The sequence below is a fragment of the Ictidomys tridecemlineatus genome, chromosome 4 (genome assembly GCF_052094955.1).
Source record: "Ictidomys tridecemlineatus isolate mIctTri1 chromosome 4, mIctTri1.hap1, whole genome shotgun sequence".
Lineage (NCBI taxonomy): Eukaryota > Metazoa > Chordata > Mammalia > Rodentia > Sciuridae > Ictidomys > Ictidomys tridecemlineatus.
Genome location: NC_135480.1, coordinates 30,140,925 through 30,160,012, shown reverse-complemented (window position 1 = coordinate 30,160,012; position 19,088 = coordinate 30,140,925). Strand labels below are relative to the sequence as shown.

The following is a 19,088-nucleotide window of genomic DNA, read 5'->3' as shown; positions in this document are numbered from 1 at the left end:
TTGCTTTCTGAGGCTGCTTATCATCCTGGACTGAGCCTTGAACTTGGACTCATGATTCTGCCCTTTGCACTTTTCCAAACCTTAGTCCTTCACTTAGTAGTGAAGGGGGACACGGATGGGTGGACTTCCAGTTGACCCCATGTTTGTGAGAGTCTGCAGCCGCCACCTGACTGAGCCAACACATCCAAACTCGGGGTGTGTACACACCCTCCCACCTGCATCTGGATGTGGATTGATTATATTTGGATACTGTGGTTGGACTTTACTCACCAAATGGGGGTAAAGTCTGACTAGTACAACCACAGATTAGATTCATAGCTCTGAAAAAGCCCTCTGATGACTTCTTCCCCCTTCTCTCTATTTTCTTCTGAAATGCAAGAAATAATTAGGGAAGGAAAAGAGAAGCCCTTTACCTTCTGCCCCAGTCTGGGAATCTCAGGACCGTTGGAGTCTTTCTCCGGGGTAGCAGGGTGCTCCGCCTGCTCTGGACCCTCACGTACTGCCCACAAACAGACACACTGTGGTGGGAATCCGTTTCCCCCAGTATTAGTTACTGTTCTAGCTGCCGGGTCAGTAGGAAAAGGATTAAACACGATTAACACAAGGTGGAAGAATCAGGCATGAGAAAGACTGGCTTCAGGTACCTTTGGGAGTGAGACAGCGATGGTATGCAAGCTGAGGTCCCCTGATGCCTCTGGTGGCTTCCTACGCCCGTCTCGGAGCCAGCTTACACACCGACGGCCCGCACAGAGGGTCCACCCAGTCAGGACAGGCCTGTGTGCTTCTCACCCCCTCGTGGACCAGAGGCAGCAATAACAGGTGCAGGGCCCATGGCCTGAGCACCCAGGCACCTCTGCTCAGCCTTCCAGAGAGAGGCGAAGGAGAAAACCACCCAGCCTTGGCCAGTTTACCAGAGGAGGAAAATTCCTTCCTGACCCTGGCGGGGATCATCAACTTTGCTCCGGGCATGTGACCAAAAATCTACCCAATTAAGCACCTCCACATTGGCTGTTTATGTATCAAAACATCGCCGGATAGAACAAGGCCACGCAGGTGCAAACCGCGGACCAAAGGGGACTGACAGGTCCTTCCCCAATCCGACCATCTGGGCAGTGTGGCTGGGAAGAAAAATGTTTTCTTCCTCCCAAGCCCCCGGGACACCTGAGTGTCCACTGGGTCCTGAGCCTTGTGGGGGAGGCGGAGTCAACTTCCCACTCTTCAGACCTCCTTCAGAAGGGGGCACATTGAGTGGGATATTTCAACAGTTGCTGTGAAAGGATTGTGGGTTGGGCACATGAGTGTTTGCTCTGGGAGAAACCACAGCCACCCTGAGAGCCGAGCTGGCGGCTTATCAAGTGATTCCTCATTTTTCTTCAACTTGCTTAGGGAGTTTGGTTGTTTGTTTTTAGCTGTTTTTTGGAAGGTGCAGCGTAGACCCATAGAGGGTACGCCATATCGTTTGCTGTGGGGCTTCAGCGCAAAGTCCACCTGTTTTGCATTTCGGGGGGGGGGGGATTTAATTCTACCTCGGCCACTCCCAAGGCAGGAGACACAGATCCCGTTTTCTACTACTCCCTCTGCTCAAATTCTTAATTTGTTTTTTCATACCGCTGTGCTATATCAACATTCAGGACCATCCCTGAGCTTAAAATGTTCCCTCACCCTTAAAATGGTAATTTTCACATGAAATCCTCAGAATGTCCTAAGGATTTAATAAAATGAGTTAATATATTATGCTCACTCGAAGACTGGCATAATATCTACACCCATTCCTGTCCCCGCGGGAAAAATCGACCACCGTCAACATACCAAAAAATTGCTACTCTAGCCATGTCAGAGAGAAGAAGACAACGGCACAGGAAACTCCTGTCAAATACACCTTGACTCATGAAGAAAGACTCACAGAGGACACGGAGACCACAAAACCCAGCTTTCACTCGGATGAGCAAATAACCCATTTTCCTGGATCTTTAGACCAAACCACAAAAAGCTGTCTTCCTAAATCACGGAGCCTTTGGGGACTTCAGTTCTCTCCACGGTGAAATGAAGAAGTCCTACCTAATGATCTGCGACACCCTTCCTTTCCAGTTCATGAAATTCTCAGCCCGTTCATGCAGATGGATGCGGGTCCCCAGCTTGGGTCAGGAGGGAGCCTGCGCTACCAGTTGCTGCCAGCAGGGGGAGAAACACAGGAAACCCACATACCCCAGGGAAGACAGTGGAAAAAAACCCTTCACCATTGCCTTTCTGGAAATATACGACTCTAAGCGGGTGTGTGAGAGGGTGAAGTGGGATTCCTTTAAACCCTTTTTGTACAGAAAAAATTCCTGAAAAATGCCCCAGACTGTAACAAGGCAGTCCTCTGTGTCTGAGCGGGGGTGGGGGGTGGGGAGTGGGGGACAGGCCAATGGGGATCTGAGGAGCCCAGTGCAGGTATGGGGTGGGGGGGGCTCAGCCTGAAGCTGAGATTTTGTCTGTGTACAGACAGCTTTAGGGAGGGTGGAGGGTGGAGCCCCTGTCAGCATTCACTCCCAGTTCCCCTTATTTCTATCAAGTGATCCAGGGGAGCAGGGGCTGGAGAGAGGGGGTGGGTGGCCCCATAGCCTGGGGAGGGAAAAATGTCCCTCTTGGGCAGGCAGTGGCCTCTGAGTCAAACAGCTCCCGGGAGGCACTGGGACCGCCTAGTCACAGTGGGCTGGCGCTGGAACTGGAGACTGAGAAACAGACCCGGGTCCTGGGTATAGCCTCTGAGCCCTGATGTCCCTTAAGGTTCATCCAAGAGAGTAAAGAAAAGTGCTTACGTGAGGACAGCGGTTGTAGGTCCAGAGACAAGCGAAGGCAGGCGCTCCCGGCACCAGCAGACGGCGGAAAAAAGGCACCTGTAGCCTTGTGATATAAGTGACACCTACAGACAGGTTCGTTTGGTTTTTCAGGTTTATGCACAGCCCCTTTGATGACGGTGACATACAGTGTGACATGCTCCTTGGAGGGGGGGGGGATGGTGCTCACATGCAGAAAGTTTACCTTTATCCTGCTTTGTACCCAGCTCACTCACCCCCTGGTCCAGGGGATTCAGTAAACAAGCAGAGCATTCTTGCCTCTGGGAGAATGATTCGTAAGATCCAGCGTGTGCTGGGGAATTCTTGGGGCAAAGCTGGAGGGGGAAACTAAGAAATCCAGCCCTAGTGCCTGTCTGTGTCACTTCTCCCCTGGGGCTGGCCGAATCCTATGCCTTAATATGTCGTATCATTTGCCCTTTTTCCTGTGTGGTAGGAAGGAAGGGTGGGGCAGTGTGGGGTAGTGGTAAAGGATGCCGGTTCTGCAGTGGGAGATGCTTTGGAGGGACCCAGAATCTGAATCCATTTTCTAGCTGTGTCACTCAGAATAAGTTAATGAGCCTGTCTGAGTGACATCAGCCAATGCAAGGAATGACCTCTGTTCTTGGGCTGCTGGGAGGGCCATCTAAGGTAACGTCCTTAGCTGCTATGCTCCCAACACTTCCTTCACCCGGCACATTGATCTGAGTCCCTTCTTCTCCACCATTTCTTCCAACCTGCCCCTTTCGGCCAGGTGACGGGCACAGGTGGCTTGAGAGACCTTCGCTGGGCTTTTCTACTGTGAGCACCAGTGCGATTATCAACCACATGAATTTATTCAACGTGTCCACATCTGGACACACGGAGCCACCACGTGGCTCCTCGCCCCTGCCCTGTTCCCCAAGAGGACAGTCATGTGTCCTCAGCGGGAGGGCCCAGGGCCCTGACCTGGCTGCTGGCTTTCTTGGGTGTCTCTCTGAAAACTCACGGCATTTTCAGCCTTCCCTGGGGAGCAGAAACTCAACCTAATTTAGATGGTGAAACAGCCCCAGGTCAGCTGCGGGGCGAGGTTTACAACCTCTGCCTTCCATGCGGGCTCCTGGGGATCTGAGCGGGCCAAGACATGGTGTCCAAACTGCAGGCTCCAAGCTTTAAAGGGAAAGCGAGGGACTGGTTTGTTAGGTTTTCTTGGGAACACTGGGCATGGGCACAAACATGCAAACTCACACCCGGAGCTGGAGCAAACAAAAGGCAGTTCATTAAAGGATTTAGGTGTCATCATGGAAAAGTTGTTAAAGAAAGATAAGGGGACAACCTGGGCTGCTGCTTGGCTCTGTGACCTCGGGCAAGTCAGGCAGCTACTCTGGGCTTCATTCTCTCCGGTGCTAAAGGGAGGAAGGGGAATTAGGATAGTGATTTTCAAACTGAGTCCTGAGGAACCCTAGGGGTTCCCCAGAGCCCTCATAAGGGGTGAGAGAAAGGGTATGGAGTGGCGTTGGATTCTGAATGCCACCCCCCCCCCACCACCATCCTTGTGACTCAGTAAGAGCATCTCAGCTTTTCTATAAATCTTCTGGGTAAGATTTCACTTGAACAAAAGAATCTGCACTTAAAAGGACTTTGCAAAAAATAACTGGATTAGATGGTCTTGGGATTCCTGTAAGCTCTAAAGCCCTGAGACTTCTCTTCCTGCTTGGTCTCCAGGGCCCTCTCTCAGTCCTACCTGCTGAGCACTGTCCCATCTTCTCCATGTGGCTATGTGTTCATTTTTCACAGTGGAGGTGTTATCGGGGAAAACATATTAGTGTGATAGTATTTTTAGAAAAGAGCCTTTTGGAGAAATTACATTTTTACTACACTCTCCGGGCTCGATTATTCGCCAGGAAGCAGTTCTCTGGCAGAGGACGTGTCTGATGGTGACTGACCATATCAAGAGTCCTGAATGCACAACGCAGCATCTCTGGGTGACTGTGTGAAATTACAGGCTTCTGACCAGTGGATAAAAGGGGTGATTAAGATAAAACTAAAATAAAAGAGGAATTGAACTCTAATTAAGTTTAAGCATCACACGTAATCTAAATTTGATTGGAATGGAGATCTTGGGTGATCTCAAATACCACGCTTCTAACAACTGTGTGACGAATGTTGGATACAGAAAAGAGATGGGGCTTGGGGGGAGGAGGAGGAGGAGGAGGGCGAAGGCCTGCAGAGGCCGGAATGGGGCATTCAGATTCCCCAGCCTGTTCTGGTGTCACCATGTAGCAATAACAGGGAACATTCCTGGGGCTTAATCTCATAACAGAGTAATTAAACAAGCTGACTCTGGAGGGACACTCCCCAGGTTTGAATCCCTGCTCAGCCATTGCTGGCCGGGTACACCTGGGAAGCAGATGGAGCATTTCAGAATTCCAGTTGCCTCTTCTGCAAAGTGGGGAACCCATCAGCTGTCGGCTGGTTGTGTAACTTAACGATTTAAAACACGGGGAGTTTTTAAATGTGGCTTATCTATGTTTTGTCTTGTGACATTCCTAACATTAAATTTTCACGGATCTTCAACAAGGTCGGAACACTTCCATTTTACAGATGAGGAAACTGAGGCACAGAGAGGTTAATGTAACTTGTTCGTGGTCACATTGTGAACAAGTGGTAGAGCAAGTATTTTATTCTAGACTGCCTGCTTCCAGAGCCCATCCTCTTCACTGCAGGGCCTACCAGTTTCTGGGTGCTCCTGGGCTAGTTCTTTGGTGGTGGGGAGGGATCACGTAGGTATGGAGTGTCTACCAAGCCCAATATTGTGCTGGCTGGCTCATCTGTCTTATCTTGCTCATTTTTACCGAAATGCTGGAGAATAGCTATCATTTCCTTTTTAAGAGGAGGAAACAGAAGTAACGTGCTTGTTGAGGGTCACCCAGCTGGTTGGTGACCAGCCCTAGGTCGACCTCAAGCCTGCCCAAGTGTTAAAACCAGACTGTGGAAACTGGAGCTCGAGTTGGCTTCTCTGCTTCTGCACTGGCCTTGGCACTTGCCTCTCTGTTCCCCTCCCTCTCCATTGGCCTGAGGTCCCGTGTCTCACGGTCATTGCCAGCACAGTCTGTCTCTTACTTGGGGTGGAAATCCTGGGACCTCATGGGATCTTGTGCCTGCATGGTTCTTGGAACAAAGAAGACACTGGGTACAGACTCACATCAAGGAATCCTGTGTTCAAGGGACGCGTGGCTGTGGGACAGGGTGGGGTCCTATCGAGTGTCCCACCCACTTCTCTGCTGGATGCAAGGGGCTCCATGCCTCTGCCACATCTAGAACCTTCCCTCCACGCCAGTGTTTCCTCTTCCCACAAATCTGCCACATTGACCTCCCCTGCAAGAGGCGGCCCAAAACCAAAGTGAAGCAAAAGAAAGGTTTAAGTAAACTGTGGCAGATGCTGTTTGGTTCCATCTCCTGATGTCGTTTTAGAAAGGAACCTACTGGAACAGTTGTATATTTTCTATGCTCTGTTGGCTCAAATACTTAAGAACAAAGTTTTCTGTCCCTGGATGTGTGGTCAGCAAACTCCTGGCACCTGCTGCCTGCAAAACATTAGCTGAGCCCCCCACCCCCATGTCTTGGGTCTCAGTTTCCTTATCAGGACCTGGTCTGTGATCACTCCTGGTGCACAGTGGACTTTAGTAATGGCAGCAGTGATAACGGGCCATGGAGAGAGATGCCGAAGTTGATTGAGATCCCGACCTTTGAGATTACCGTACCAAAGAGGATGACGTTGCTTTGCCACAGGGAAGAATCCTACCAGCTGCCGTTTGCTAGCCTTTCCTGGGTGCCAGGAACTGTCCCGGCAGGCTGTGTGTATTCAGTCATTGAATTCTTACAGCCTTCCTACGAGGTAAGTATCATTGTCACCACCTGAAATTTGTTGATGAGGAGACGGGTACCGAGAGTTCAAGGAACTCGCCCAATGTCACACAGCTGGGGCTGGATTTGAGCTGAGGTAGGCCACTGTGCTATCATTTGGTACCTCTGGGGGAGGCAGAATGTAGGCTGAAGACCTACCAATGTTTTGGGGTACCCCAGATGGCTGGCAGGGCCCTTGAGAGCAAGGACAAGAGTTGTAGACCTTTTGTGCCCTTAAATACAAGGCATGGACCTGAGGACAAATAGATGCTTCAGGAATTCTGGATTGTGCACGCTCAGATCTTTCTTTCTTTTTTTCTTTTGGGGTATCCTCCTGTGTCTAACTCACTCTTTACTTCTCCACCTTGTCCATCCTCCTGACCAGGAGCCCCAATTCAGTTGAGAGCAACAGTGAGGTGGCTCCCTAATTAGGAGCCCTTCCTTGGGTATGAACCTCCGGAAGCAAAGAAGGCATCTGTATGGATCTCCAGCAGAGGAGGCAAACTCTGGCCAAGACAATGGTTGGCAGAAACTTAAGGACAATGAGAACTACTAATGAAAACTAGCAGAAGCTGATTTTGTTAAGATCCATCATGGAAAAAGAGTGAATTCCTAAAGTTTAATTCTGATGTTTGGGAAAGAGTTGGCACAGCTGCCTGGCTCCATTTCCTCTCCCGCTTTCTTTCAGTAGGGGAAGTCAACCTGTTGAGGATTTCCAGGGTTTTGGATCAGAAATACGAATCTGGCTCCGAGAGAGCATGGATCCGAGAGGGTGGGGGAGGTGACCCTTCTCAGGGGAGGGCTGTTGACGCAGCCTTTTCCTTTGTCTGTCTTCCTGTTGAACCCCAGTGCCTCAGCAGGCACGAGCTTGCATTCTGAGATTTTTGGGGGCGACCATTTGAGAAACGGTGGCCCTGACTTCTAGAGCCACTCCATGCTCTAGAGGGTGAGTTGGGACCAGTGGCGCCACCATTGAAATCCCTACAGCAAGTGAGCCTGTGCCTGCAGACATGACTAAGGAGCTCAGTTCATCTGGAGCCTCACTAATGAAGGTTAACAACGGATATTCCGACATTCATTTTTTTGCCAGGGGGTGGGTACCAGGCACTAGGCCCCTGAGCCACCTCCCCAGCCCTATTTTGTATTTTATTTAGAGACAAGAGTCTCACTGAGTTGCTTAGTGCCTCGCCATTGCTGAGGCTGGCTTTGAACTCAAGATCCTCCTGCCTCAGCTTCCTGAGCTGATGGGATTACAGGCATGGGCCATGATTCCCAGCCTCAACCATTCATTAAAGCCTGGATCTTCCCACAGGCAGGCTAGCCCTGAACTCGCAGGGTGAACTTGACTTTCTGAACCTGTTTGCTCACCTGCCGAGTGGGAATGAGCACTCAGGTAGCCTGACAGTGTGTGTGTGACCACGCTGGTTTTCCTATCCCCAGACCAAACTCCTCTCTCCTGTCAGTCACCATACAAAGGCATGGGGGTGGAAGGGCCTGGGGACAGAGGGTGGCAGGTGAGGAAGGATGGTGGGGAATTTACAATTGGATCCATGTGGATCTATCCTCATTGATTAACCAAACGTTATCTCTAAGATTCTGTGGGTGATATTTTCTACCATGTTTATTTACTTAAATAATAATCTTGGGGAGGGAACACACTGTTAAATGTACAGATGGATTAGGAAACTTATCTTTTTTGTTTTTTTTAATTCTAGGTTTTGAACCCAGGGGCACTCAACCACTGAACCACATTCCCAGCAACCCTACCTCCCACCTTTTTTTTTTTAATTTTTTTTTTTTTTTGTATTTTTAGTTAGAGACAGAGCTCACTGAGTTGCTCAGGTCCTCGATAAGTTGCTGAGGCTGGCTTTGAACTCGTGATCTTCCTGCCTCTGCCTCCCAAGCCTCTGGGATTACAGGTGTGTACCATAGCGCCCGGCTTAGGAAGCTTATCTTGATTACAGAAGTATATATCAAACATTTGAATTTGGTAAATATAGTCATAAAAACCCAATAAATGCAACAAGGTAGCATTATATTTATAAATAAGAACAATATAAAAAAGAGTAAAACCTAGATATGGCCTTGGAGGAACAGATACCTTAACACAGAACTCAAGAGGAAATATTTAATAATTTCAAGAGTTAGGAACTTTTAGGACTTTGGGGGAGAAGAGGCTAATAAGGTCTGGGGCAATCTGAAAAAAAAAACAAAAAAACTTCTTGTGGGATTTGAGCTGAGCGAGGAAGGGTTGGGATAACCTACTAAAAACGGATGCTTATTATGGGCCAGGCTCAACAACAGCAGCAGTAGGGGCTATCATTATCCCCATTTTACAGACGAGGAAACTGAGGCTCAAAGAGCTTCAGTAATTTGCTCAGGGTTATCCACCTAAGCAGCTGTACCAGATTCAATTCTGGGATCACCTGACTCAAAGTCCAGGCTACTGACCACTCACTGTGCTGTGTGGTACCTGAGGTGACCAGAGGGGAGGCTCTTTCCACGGAAGGAGCCTGGAGGTGCAGGGGAGGAGGGGAGGAGTGTGGCTACCCCGATGCCTACTCAGCAAGGGTCGGCTTAGCCTCACCTGTCCCCCCTGGCAGCCCCGGCCTTATGAACAAGCGGCCTCTAGCCCATGGACGGGACCTCATCGTTGAGGAAACCTCGGATTTTGTCACTCTGCAGGGGCAACCTTGTGCAGGGCACTAAATGGGGATTTGATCACAAACTTTAGGTTTGTTCTTACTCTTGCCTCACTTTCTTTCTTTCCTGAGAGTCATACTGATGTTTCTTATGAGCTTCTTGCTTGGTTTTCTTCTTCCGTCAGCTCTGAACTAATAGTTTTTTTTTTTTTTTTTTTTTTATCATGGCTTTGCAATATTTTGCCGTCTTCCACAGTTTCATTTGCCATGAAAAGTTCGAGGGAGTAGTCAGGCGCCGTGGCGCATGCCTCTAATCCCAATGGCTCTGGAGGTTGAGGCAGGAGGATCCTGAGTTCAAAGTCAGCCTCAGAATCTTAGCAAGGCCCTAAGCAACTTAGTGAGAACTGTCTCTAAAATTAAAGAAAATACAAAAGGGTGGGGCTGTGGCTCAGCATTTAAATGCCCCTGGGTCCGATTTCCAGTACCAAAACCAATACCACCACCACTACCACCATCACAACAAGTTCAAAGGGATAAATCACACTCTGAAATTTCCTAAGGTTGGCTCTGATCAGAAACTCATTTGGAGAACCAGTCTCTGTGGAAAACAGAATCGTGTATGAAGGTAGGCATTCTGTTTTTTTATGAAATTTGTATAAGTGTTTTTGGTTTATTACGTTAATACAAAGTTTGCCATTATCTCCCACGGGGAATCCAATGGTTCCTGGTAGGTCTGAGGGGACAGCCCCCGGGCCGGGAAGCTTCCCAGTCTCACCACCAACATGGACTCACTTGTATCTTGAACTTGAAGACCAAGGGAGGCTCCTCTTAGGAACTGACTACCCGCAAGATACGCGCCCCGGGTCCACAGCCTTGGTATTATCATTGAGCCCAGGGAGGTCAAGCGAAGACGGGTGACTTCAAAGTCCTAACTTCACTCTCACCCGCATCCCTTTTTATAAAACTACCTTTTAATTCCTTCTCCGTGTGCCAAGGCAGATGGGTGGGTCAACGCTTCCCTTGGAGTTGACAGCTGACCCCGTGGCTCCCCTTGGAGCAGCGTAATTAAACAGGTTACCATGGTGTTGCTAAGAGGAAAAACCAGATGAAAAGACCACTAAGGAACAGCCAGTGTTGGGAAGAACTAATAAGACTTTAAGTCGGACAGATGTGGGTTCGGATTTCAGATCTCAATCTTTAGCCAAATCACTTATCTTTCTGAGCCTCAGTGTCCCTTTCTGAAAATAAATGATCCCTCCATAAAGTTTTGCTGACTGTTAAGTGAGATGATATAACAGAAGAACTACTTAGCCCAGTGCTCTGGCACCTATTAAACACTCAGTAAATTATTATATCATCATCATCATACAATTATTATTAACCCAAGCTAAGTCTCAGTTTCCTAATCAGCAAAATGAGAACAAGGTTAGCTGCTCCCTACATCAACCAAAACAATATGAGTGTATACATCTGGCACATCATTAGGTACTCATATATCCATTTGTTCATTTTTAGTTTCTTATCTGGAACTCATCAAAAAAAAAAAAGGATGAACCTAGGAGTCAGGAGGTCACTATATCTGGCCAATTGTCCTTAAGTAGCTTAAATGGAACAAGGTTTTCATACAACATTCATTCCTTCACCCCAACTCCCCCCCCCCGACTTCAATGTGCCCTTTTGGGAGCAAAGAAGGTCCAGGAATCCAAGGGGTCACCGCAGACCTGCCCACAGAACTGCCTCTTGGTCGTAACCAATCCAGACGGCACCACCTACATCTCTCTGCACAGGCCCTGGGGGTGGGGCTTTGGTGAGGTCACCTTTCTGAAGTCCCCACGGGAGAATGTGGGCCACCTGCCTCGATGGGAAAGAAAACAGCCCCTTGGGCTTTCTGGCTTTCAGGTTGTGTCCACCCAGGTTACAGCTGTCACTTCAAGCAAAGTTCAAGACAGAGGGCAGAATTTGCACCAGGGCCTCTGATGGGAGGTAGTGGTGTTGGGGGCACAATTCAAACGTTCCAGGCCACATGGACGGTGAGTTGCATGAGCCAGCAGACATGGGGCATTTGCCGAGAAGGCACCTAATGCTTCAAGGAGATTGCAGGGGAAGGGCAGGGTGACCAGACCGGCTCTGGGCCTGTTCCATAGGCAGCTGCCTAGCCTTCAGCCTCACTTTAGGGGCCCCAGCCTTGGAGTGTCACCCAACACCCACCTCACCTCTGATGCTTCAGAGAGTCGAAGTCAGACCTGCAGACTTCCACAGAGAGCTCCAGCATCTGAATCCCACAAAGTTCCTTTCTCCTACTCAGGGGTGAGTGGAGTTGACTTTGGGGTCAGTCCAAACAATTATGGAGGGGGAGCCCTGCCTGTTCAGGACCACTCAGAACTGACGAAGTGACTTACGGTGATGGACACCTAAGGCAAGCCAAGTTGGAACTGTGACTGAGCATGACCCAAGAGGAGACCTGCAGGTGGAATTTGCAAACAAGGAGCTCTGTGGTCCCCCCACCTAAGTCTGAATATGGGAAAGTCCTTTTCTGGGGGGGTGGGAGAAAAGGTCTAGTGGAGATCCAAGGTCTAGTGGAGAAACAAGAACTTGGGTAAACACACACACACACACACCATTCTGCTACCGCACTCAGTCCTGCCTCTCTTGCACAGAGTTCACTTAGCATGTAGACGTGACTCCCAGCCACATGTGTGTCATTCTGTCCTTGGACCCCGTTCCCCCGTTCCATCACATAGACCACACAGCAGATTCCTCCCTCCTCCTCCCCCATGCACACATTCTACACACAATCATCAGATAAACACAGTCCCCTTAGGAAGCTGATTAATAAAACTATTTTATCTATAATTACACTTGACTGATAATAATGTCCTGAGAGCCTGCTCGTTAGATTGTAACATCCAGATTAGGACTGAACTCCCTTTGAACTCTGGCCACACTCCTGGACTCTCCAGCTCAGAGATTGCAAGCAGCTCTAGGTGGATTCACCCCATGGAACCAGGAGGGTAAGTGGAATTCCAGCTCTCCTGGCTCCTCTTTTCTCTCCCGGGGTTGTACAGATGATATCTCTTAAAATAACATGGCCCCAACCAGGAGGAAGGCCCCCATCCAAGTCCAACCTCCAGCCCTTCATCCGGGACCTCCGTGGGTCTACTTTCAAACCAGGCTCACTCAGACTCCATGGAGAAAACAGCTCTGAGTTCCTCTCTTGAAGATGGGACACTCAAAAATAGACAGTTTCCTTCCTGGGTCCCGGGCTTTTGGGGACAGACTCCAGTGAGCCATAATTAACTCTTTCAAGTCTTCACAGTGCTCGGTGAATAGTAAAATATCTGCTTCTTTATGATGTCAGGCTGTATGGAGGCCATGAGGAGGCCTTTTGGGCTAATTACATGTTGGAACGAGGTTAACGACGTGCCAGAGATTCTTTGCGTGACTCCTCTGACATTGACAAGTCACTTGGTAACATGCTAGGGCTAAAGACGGCGACTGTTTTTAAACAAGGCAGGGACTGGAAACTGAGCCACGCAGACCTCGACCGTCTTCTCTAACCTAGTCCCTCTCTGGTCCTCCCAGGTGCCAGGAATTAAGAGATCTCGATTTTAACACTGCCATTCAGGGTCGGGGGTCTAGGGGTTTCCAACCACATTCCCATGGATCTCAGCCCCGTCGCAGGCATTTTCCAGCAGCTGAATTGAGCCAAGGGAGAAAATGAAAACTCACTCCCCCAGCGATGCTTGGGGGCCAAGCAGAAGGCATGTCTGTGCAGATAAGCAAGGTGGCACTGGATCCGTGAAATGCCCAACGCACGGGAATGGGCTCTGAGGCCAGCTAACGTCACGACCCCATCCTGCAGATGAGCACACCAGTCTCAAAGTCACACAAAGAGGCCCAACGGCTCCTCCTCGTCCATCCTCCTACCCTGGCCTAGGCCACTTACGCCACATGCGGAGCTGTCTCCAAGGGAGTCCAGCCCAAGCTCAGACACCAGGTGCAGCTTGGCAGACGCCCCGCCACCCCTGATTTGGTTGAGATTGGGTAACCGTGAAGCTCACAGTCACGCTGGAGGGGAAGCAGCCCCAAGAAGACCATGGTGCTCTGAGGAGGTTTGTTCTGCCCCTTCAGAGTGGTCACGGGGCTGGTTAGCACTGAGGCAAACACAGCTCTGTCCGCTGGACACCCGCGTCCCTTCCGCCCCCAAGGCACCATGCACCCTCGGACACCCACCTCAGCTCATTTGTCCCACCAGGCTGGGCTGGACTCAGGTCCTCCGATGTTGTCATCACCGTGGCCTGTGATGGCCCCGGCTGCACGGGCCCCTCCTCCTCAGCGAGGACACCGCATGGCTGCCTCCAGGCAGGTGACACCTCCTCTGGGTGTCCCGGCCCTGAGCAGCCTCCCAGGTGCAGCAGGGTCCTGGAATGGCAGCTGGCGTCTGGCTCTTCCACCTCCACAATGCCCAGGTGTCAGCAGAGGGTGAGGCGCGGCGCTTGCTTGGACGGGAGCGTCATGAGAGAGAAGGAGATGGGGAGCCAGAGACGGACGGACGGACGCCGGGCTCTGGCTGCACGTTGCCCGGGCCTGAGGTCTCCAGGGAGGCGAGGCTCGGCGTCCAGAGGAGCCGGGGAGAAATGTGTCAGACTGAGCTTGTCAGCACCTCAGCACCCTGCCAAATAGTAATTATCAAAGCCTCGTGCCACCCAGGAGAGGGAGGGCAATATTTTTATCCCCATTTTATAGAAGGGTAAGTGGAGGCCCAGGAAGTCAGACAACCACTTTAGCCAGTCAGTCAGAGGCTGAACTTGGCCCCGAGGGGAGCTGACTCAGAGGTTACCACTGGAGCTTGGGTGAAGCCAGGCCTTTGGGGACAGCCAAAGGCAGCTCTGCTGGATGGCAGCTGGGGGGTTCGGACACTTGTGGGAACCCCCTGCCCTCCTTGGGGCTGAGCAGGAGGCTCTGCGGTGGCTTCCTTATCTCTGCCAGCTCAGTCTCCTTCCCGCCCTTATCTACCTCTGCTTTCCATTCTGGCCCATTTGGCATTTGTCCAGTCCCCTCCCCCACCGCCCAGGGGGCAGCGCCTGAGACACTGTGGGACCCAGACTTTGCTTAGGCATCCGGGTTAGGAAGAATTCCCTGCGTGGCATTCACACAGTGTATGAGCTTAGGAAAAGCTCTGAGGAGCCTTTCACCCAAGAAACCTGTCTGATTTTGCTAAACCCAGCGTTTCCTCTACTTCTTTGGAAAGTTTTTTCCTAGTCACGCTCACTAGCAGACCACCCACCTAGGGCTCTACCCGGTGCATGTTGGGAAATTCTGACTGAGCTGGTCACCTCCCCAGGACAAGGGACCGCTCCTCTTTTGCCAGTGTGTTCCCTGTTCTGCCCACTGGTGGTAGGCTTGGTGTGTGGGGTGAACCTGAGTGGCACCTTCATTTCCCTGGTTTTCAGGCATGAAGTTCAAAGTTACCTGGAACGCTTGTTCCCCAAAGCCCTTGCATGAAGCCAGTCACCAACCGTGTCATGGAGACTGTTTCCCTCATGTTTGTCCCTCTTTCCTTACAGTCAGCACCAGATTATCTACCACTTCCCCAGAGAGGCCTTTCCTGACCACCCTCTCTAAAACAGCACCTCAGTGAGGCCTTGCGACTCGACCCCAGGGGGCGCCATTGCCATAGACCACAAAGCCACTGGTGGTTTCGGGACTTGGGCACCGTGTTCGTCTCCACGACTCTCATTCCCTTCTCTTTAGTTTTCTTTGCAGTACTTTCCACTCTTGGGCATTGTGTTTATATTTACTGGCCACCGATCATCTTCAAGATGTCAACTAATTGTTACGCAGGCTGTTCCCTGCACAAGAGGGCTGGGGCAGGCAGGGCCTGTGTCTTTTTGCTTCATTCCTGAATCCACACCTGGATTGCAAATCCCTGCCCACAGCGAGGGAGTGGAGGCAGAAATCCACCCTGAGCGCCACCTGCCCGGCTGAGTGTGCTGGAAGGACCAGCATCATCTCACAAAAACACCTTTACTTAATGCTCACAAGGGAGACAGCTACTTGTCCCAATAGGAACCTGTGGGCCATGTCAACTTTGTACAAAGGTGTCTTGTGGGCTGGCCTCATAGTTTCTTCTGTAATAGATAAGAGGCATGAATTGGCTGGCCATTTGTTATTCAAACCAAGATAGTTTTGAAAACAAATATGGTGCCTACATTGAGGGGCCAGTTATTATCCAGACCAAGACAATTTTGGGAGTAAATACGGTACTTTCTAATAGGTATGTGGGGGAAACCAGAACATGTGCTCCCCCCGTCCACGAGGGATGGGCTCATTGGAGATGTCTCTCTATCCCTTTTGTCCAGGACAGTGCCTGTCCCATCCTCTTTAGGACCTGATGATGGAGGAAGGACTCCTGCGACATCCAAGCTGGGCTCTGCCTTTCACGGCTCTTACCTCTGCTCCTCCCCGCTCCCAGGTTGATCCTCTAACCTACCATGGTGTCTGCATGCGCCTCTCCTCCAGCGTCTTTCCAACTTCCACCTGCTGTGGCTCCATCTCCCAGAGTGTCTTCAGGGAGGCACTAAATCCAGAGTAATTGTGAAGAAGGTAAATAAGAAAGAGAGGAAGAGAAAAAATAAAGAATGAGAAGAACCCTGCGAGTGAATCCTCGGGGACACTTGGAAAGCCACAAGGACATGGTAAAGGTAAAGAAAGATGGACCGGAAAGGCACGTGCTCCACTTTAATTCGTGTTCCCCAACCGCACTTGCTCGTGGCATGGCTGTTTTGCCCTCGTACATCTGGTGGGGTTGGGTGGGGAAATACTTGGAATAGATTTCCAGTAGGCCACGTGCCTGGGTTTGACATCCAAGACGGCCAACAACTGCGCCTGCGTCTTTCTCCAGACTCAGGTCCTGCAAGATCCCCAGCAGGCATCTGGGTCTGTCCACCCCTTCCAAGATATTTTCTGAATAGTCCCTGTCCTGGAGCCCTGTGAAGAACAAAGCAGACAGGTTCCTATCTTAGTAGGGTTCCCAGTCTAGGTTTGGTCATGTTTTAGCTCATCAGGAAGGGCCTCTCTGAGGGGATACCATTCCTGAATGACTTTGGGAGTAAGTCTATTCATTGACTTCTAGTTCCTGAAGACATCTCACCCATTCCTGTGTGTCCCTGAGCTTTAGACCACACTCTCTTTAACGTCTATTTTTTTTTCTGCTGCTGTCTCATTATTGGTTCTTTTTAGTTATAACATCAGGATTCATTTTGACATAATTACGAAAGCATGGAATATACTTTGTTCTAATCCACCTCTTTCCCCCTCCCCTCCCCTGGTTCCTTACCTCTACTCTACTGATTTTTCTGCAATTTACTTATAGTTTTTTTTTAATTAGTGTCTTATGGATGTACAGATGGTGAGACCCACTATGGCGTAGTCATATAAGTACATAGGAAAGTTAGATCAGGTTCATTCCACTGTCTTTCCCTATCCCATCCCTCCTCCCTTCCCTTCTTTCTCTTTTATCTACTCCACTGATCTTTCTTCTATTTTTTTTATCCCCCACTTATTTTGGATTAGCTTCTATATATCAGAGAAAACATTTGACCTTTGACTTTTGGGGACTGGCTTATTTCACTTAGCAGGACAGTTTCCAGTTCCATCCATCTACTGGGCAAATGCCATAAAGTCATTCTTCTTTATGGCTGAGTAATACTCCATCGTGTATGTATACCACATTTCCTGTATCCATTCATCTGCTGGAGGGCACCTAGTATTCTTCCTGTTAAGGTCCCACTGACTTGGTTTCCCTCCAGCAGCTTACTTGGAGCCCTCCTGGGTCTCTGCTGACATCTCAGCTCCTCTGGCAGTTGACTGCATGGTGTCTTTTGACTCTTACCCTGGCTGCCTGGCAGTGCCTTGTGACTTTTTCATATCTTTCTCGAAACCACACCTGGATTACAGACCCCTGTGTACACCAGGAGCACCATCCATACCTGATGCTGGTGATGAAGACATATTCCTCACCACAGGCTGGATGAAGAATGGCACATGGCTTTCATCCCACGTGCCAGATTGGACGGCTGGCTTGGCTACCCAAGAAGCCGTGTTGAGGAGGTTCCCGATGCTGTGTGTGCAGAATCCACATCATGAACCGTGTTTCTGGGCCTGCTGTGTGTGGCAGGCAGAGGGTAGGAATATCTATTTGCCATCCCTAAGCTAGAACCTGTGGAGGCTCAGTGTGAATAATGTCGGTGGAATTAAGAGGTGGAGGGCGAAAGGAGTTTCAGTTACCCTGGGGGGCCCAGCCTCGGGGTGTGGTTCTCATCAGTGTTCCTGGTGCTAGAAAGGAGAGGGCACAGGGACAGGATGGAGCCTTTCTCAATGTCTTGAGAGCTTCGTGTGCTTTGTGGGGAGGGGGCCGCACAAAAGAATGGGCCAGGAGGGCACAGGGTGGGAGTTTGTCCCTCACAGGCTTTTAGGACAGAGACGGTGTCGAGAAACCTCCAGCTGCTTCTGTGCTGTGGTATTGGACTAGAGGAGGTTTTTAGCTTCCTGGTTTTAGAGGAACAAATATCCAAATCTAGGTTTAAAAAAGAAGGAAGTGACACCCCAAATCAGTAGTAACAATAAAAGAAAGGGAAAAGAAGTCACCACAATTTTCCAACCTGAACACGGTACCTTCCCTGGGCCTTTCATCTCTGCAACAAAACAAAACAAAACAGAACAAAACTTACTTAGAGCCTGTCATGAGCCAGGTACTGGGCATGGGGTTAAAGTAACACACAAAGTTGTGGCACTTTAGGAAAACCTGAGTATACTGGGCTGAAGAGTAACTCTCCAAAGACAGACCCGAGTTCCAGTGTCCCAGAGTTTGTGAACCCCACATTGCGTGGTCGGGAGTGAACAGTGTGTGTAGAGCAGGGTCCCGAGAGGCAGAGTGTGTCTTCATCGCCATCACACATGCCTTTATGAGAGGCGGAGTTAAACACAGGGGCATGGAAGAGAAGGTGAGGGGGCAGAGAGACGTGTGCTGAGGACCCCCAGCTGGGGAAGGCCAGCAGCACCGGAAACAGGAAACAGCCAGGAACGGATCTCCCCTCGACTGTGCCAGAGGAATGGCCATGCTGGTACTTTGGCATAGAACTTCTGACCTCCAGAACTGTGGGAGAATAAATTTCCGTTGTTGTAAGTCACCCAATGGTGGTGATGCGTGATGGCAACCTTCAGAATTGAACACACAAAAGAATCTATGTCCTCTCCAGAACATGCAGAGGAGTCGGAAGAAGAACAGTCAAAGTCACTGCTCCTCACATGAGCTGATGCGCTTGTACACACACACAGACACACACACATGCACACACATGCACCCTTCCACACCTTTGTGTCCTTCACTGTGCTCTTCATGACCTCCAGCGTTTGCATGGCTGTGTTAGACGGTTTGGTTGTGTCCAGTTTTTCACCATCACAAACACCATTACAGGATGTTTTTGATGGTAGCTCAGCGGGTGGAGTGGGGTAGAGCACCTCCCCACTGAGCGTGGGGTGCACACTGAGCCTCCCAAAGCCCAGCCCTTTGTCATTGATGGGCGAGAGTCTCGAGAGTCTCGGAGGGAGACAGAGGCCCAGGCCAGGCCAGGTCAAGCTTATGAACATGAAGGAGTGGCTGCACAGCCCACAGTATTTCTTCTTGTCTTAAGTGAGTAGGATTAAGGAGAGATTTATGCTCCTACTGAGGAGAACCGTAGGG

General features: G+C 50.1%; 1 protein-coding gene across 4 annotated transcripts in view; it reads right to left on the bottom strand.

Moving 5' to 3' along the window:
- Elf5 (E74 like ETS transcription factor 5) overlaps nt 1-13,715 on the bottom strand; it is a 37,560-nt gene extending 23,845 nt beyond the window's left edge. The window contains exon 1 of one of the 4 annotated variants that reach the window (XM_078046251.1): nt 13,577-13,715. In XM_078046251.1, coding sequence (XP_077902377.1) covers nt 13,577-13,632 — 56 coding nt within the window. In that variant the 5' untranslated portion in view covers nt 13,633-13,715. Of the gene's footprint in view, nt 1-644; nt 933-2,801; nt 2,933-13,576 lie in introns of those variants that run through there. The other 3 variants (XM_078046249.1, XM_005327417.4, XM_078046250.1) reach the window with 3 other exon arrangements.
- Nucleotides 13,716-19,088: the final 5,373 nt, after the last annotated feature.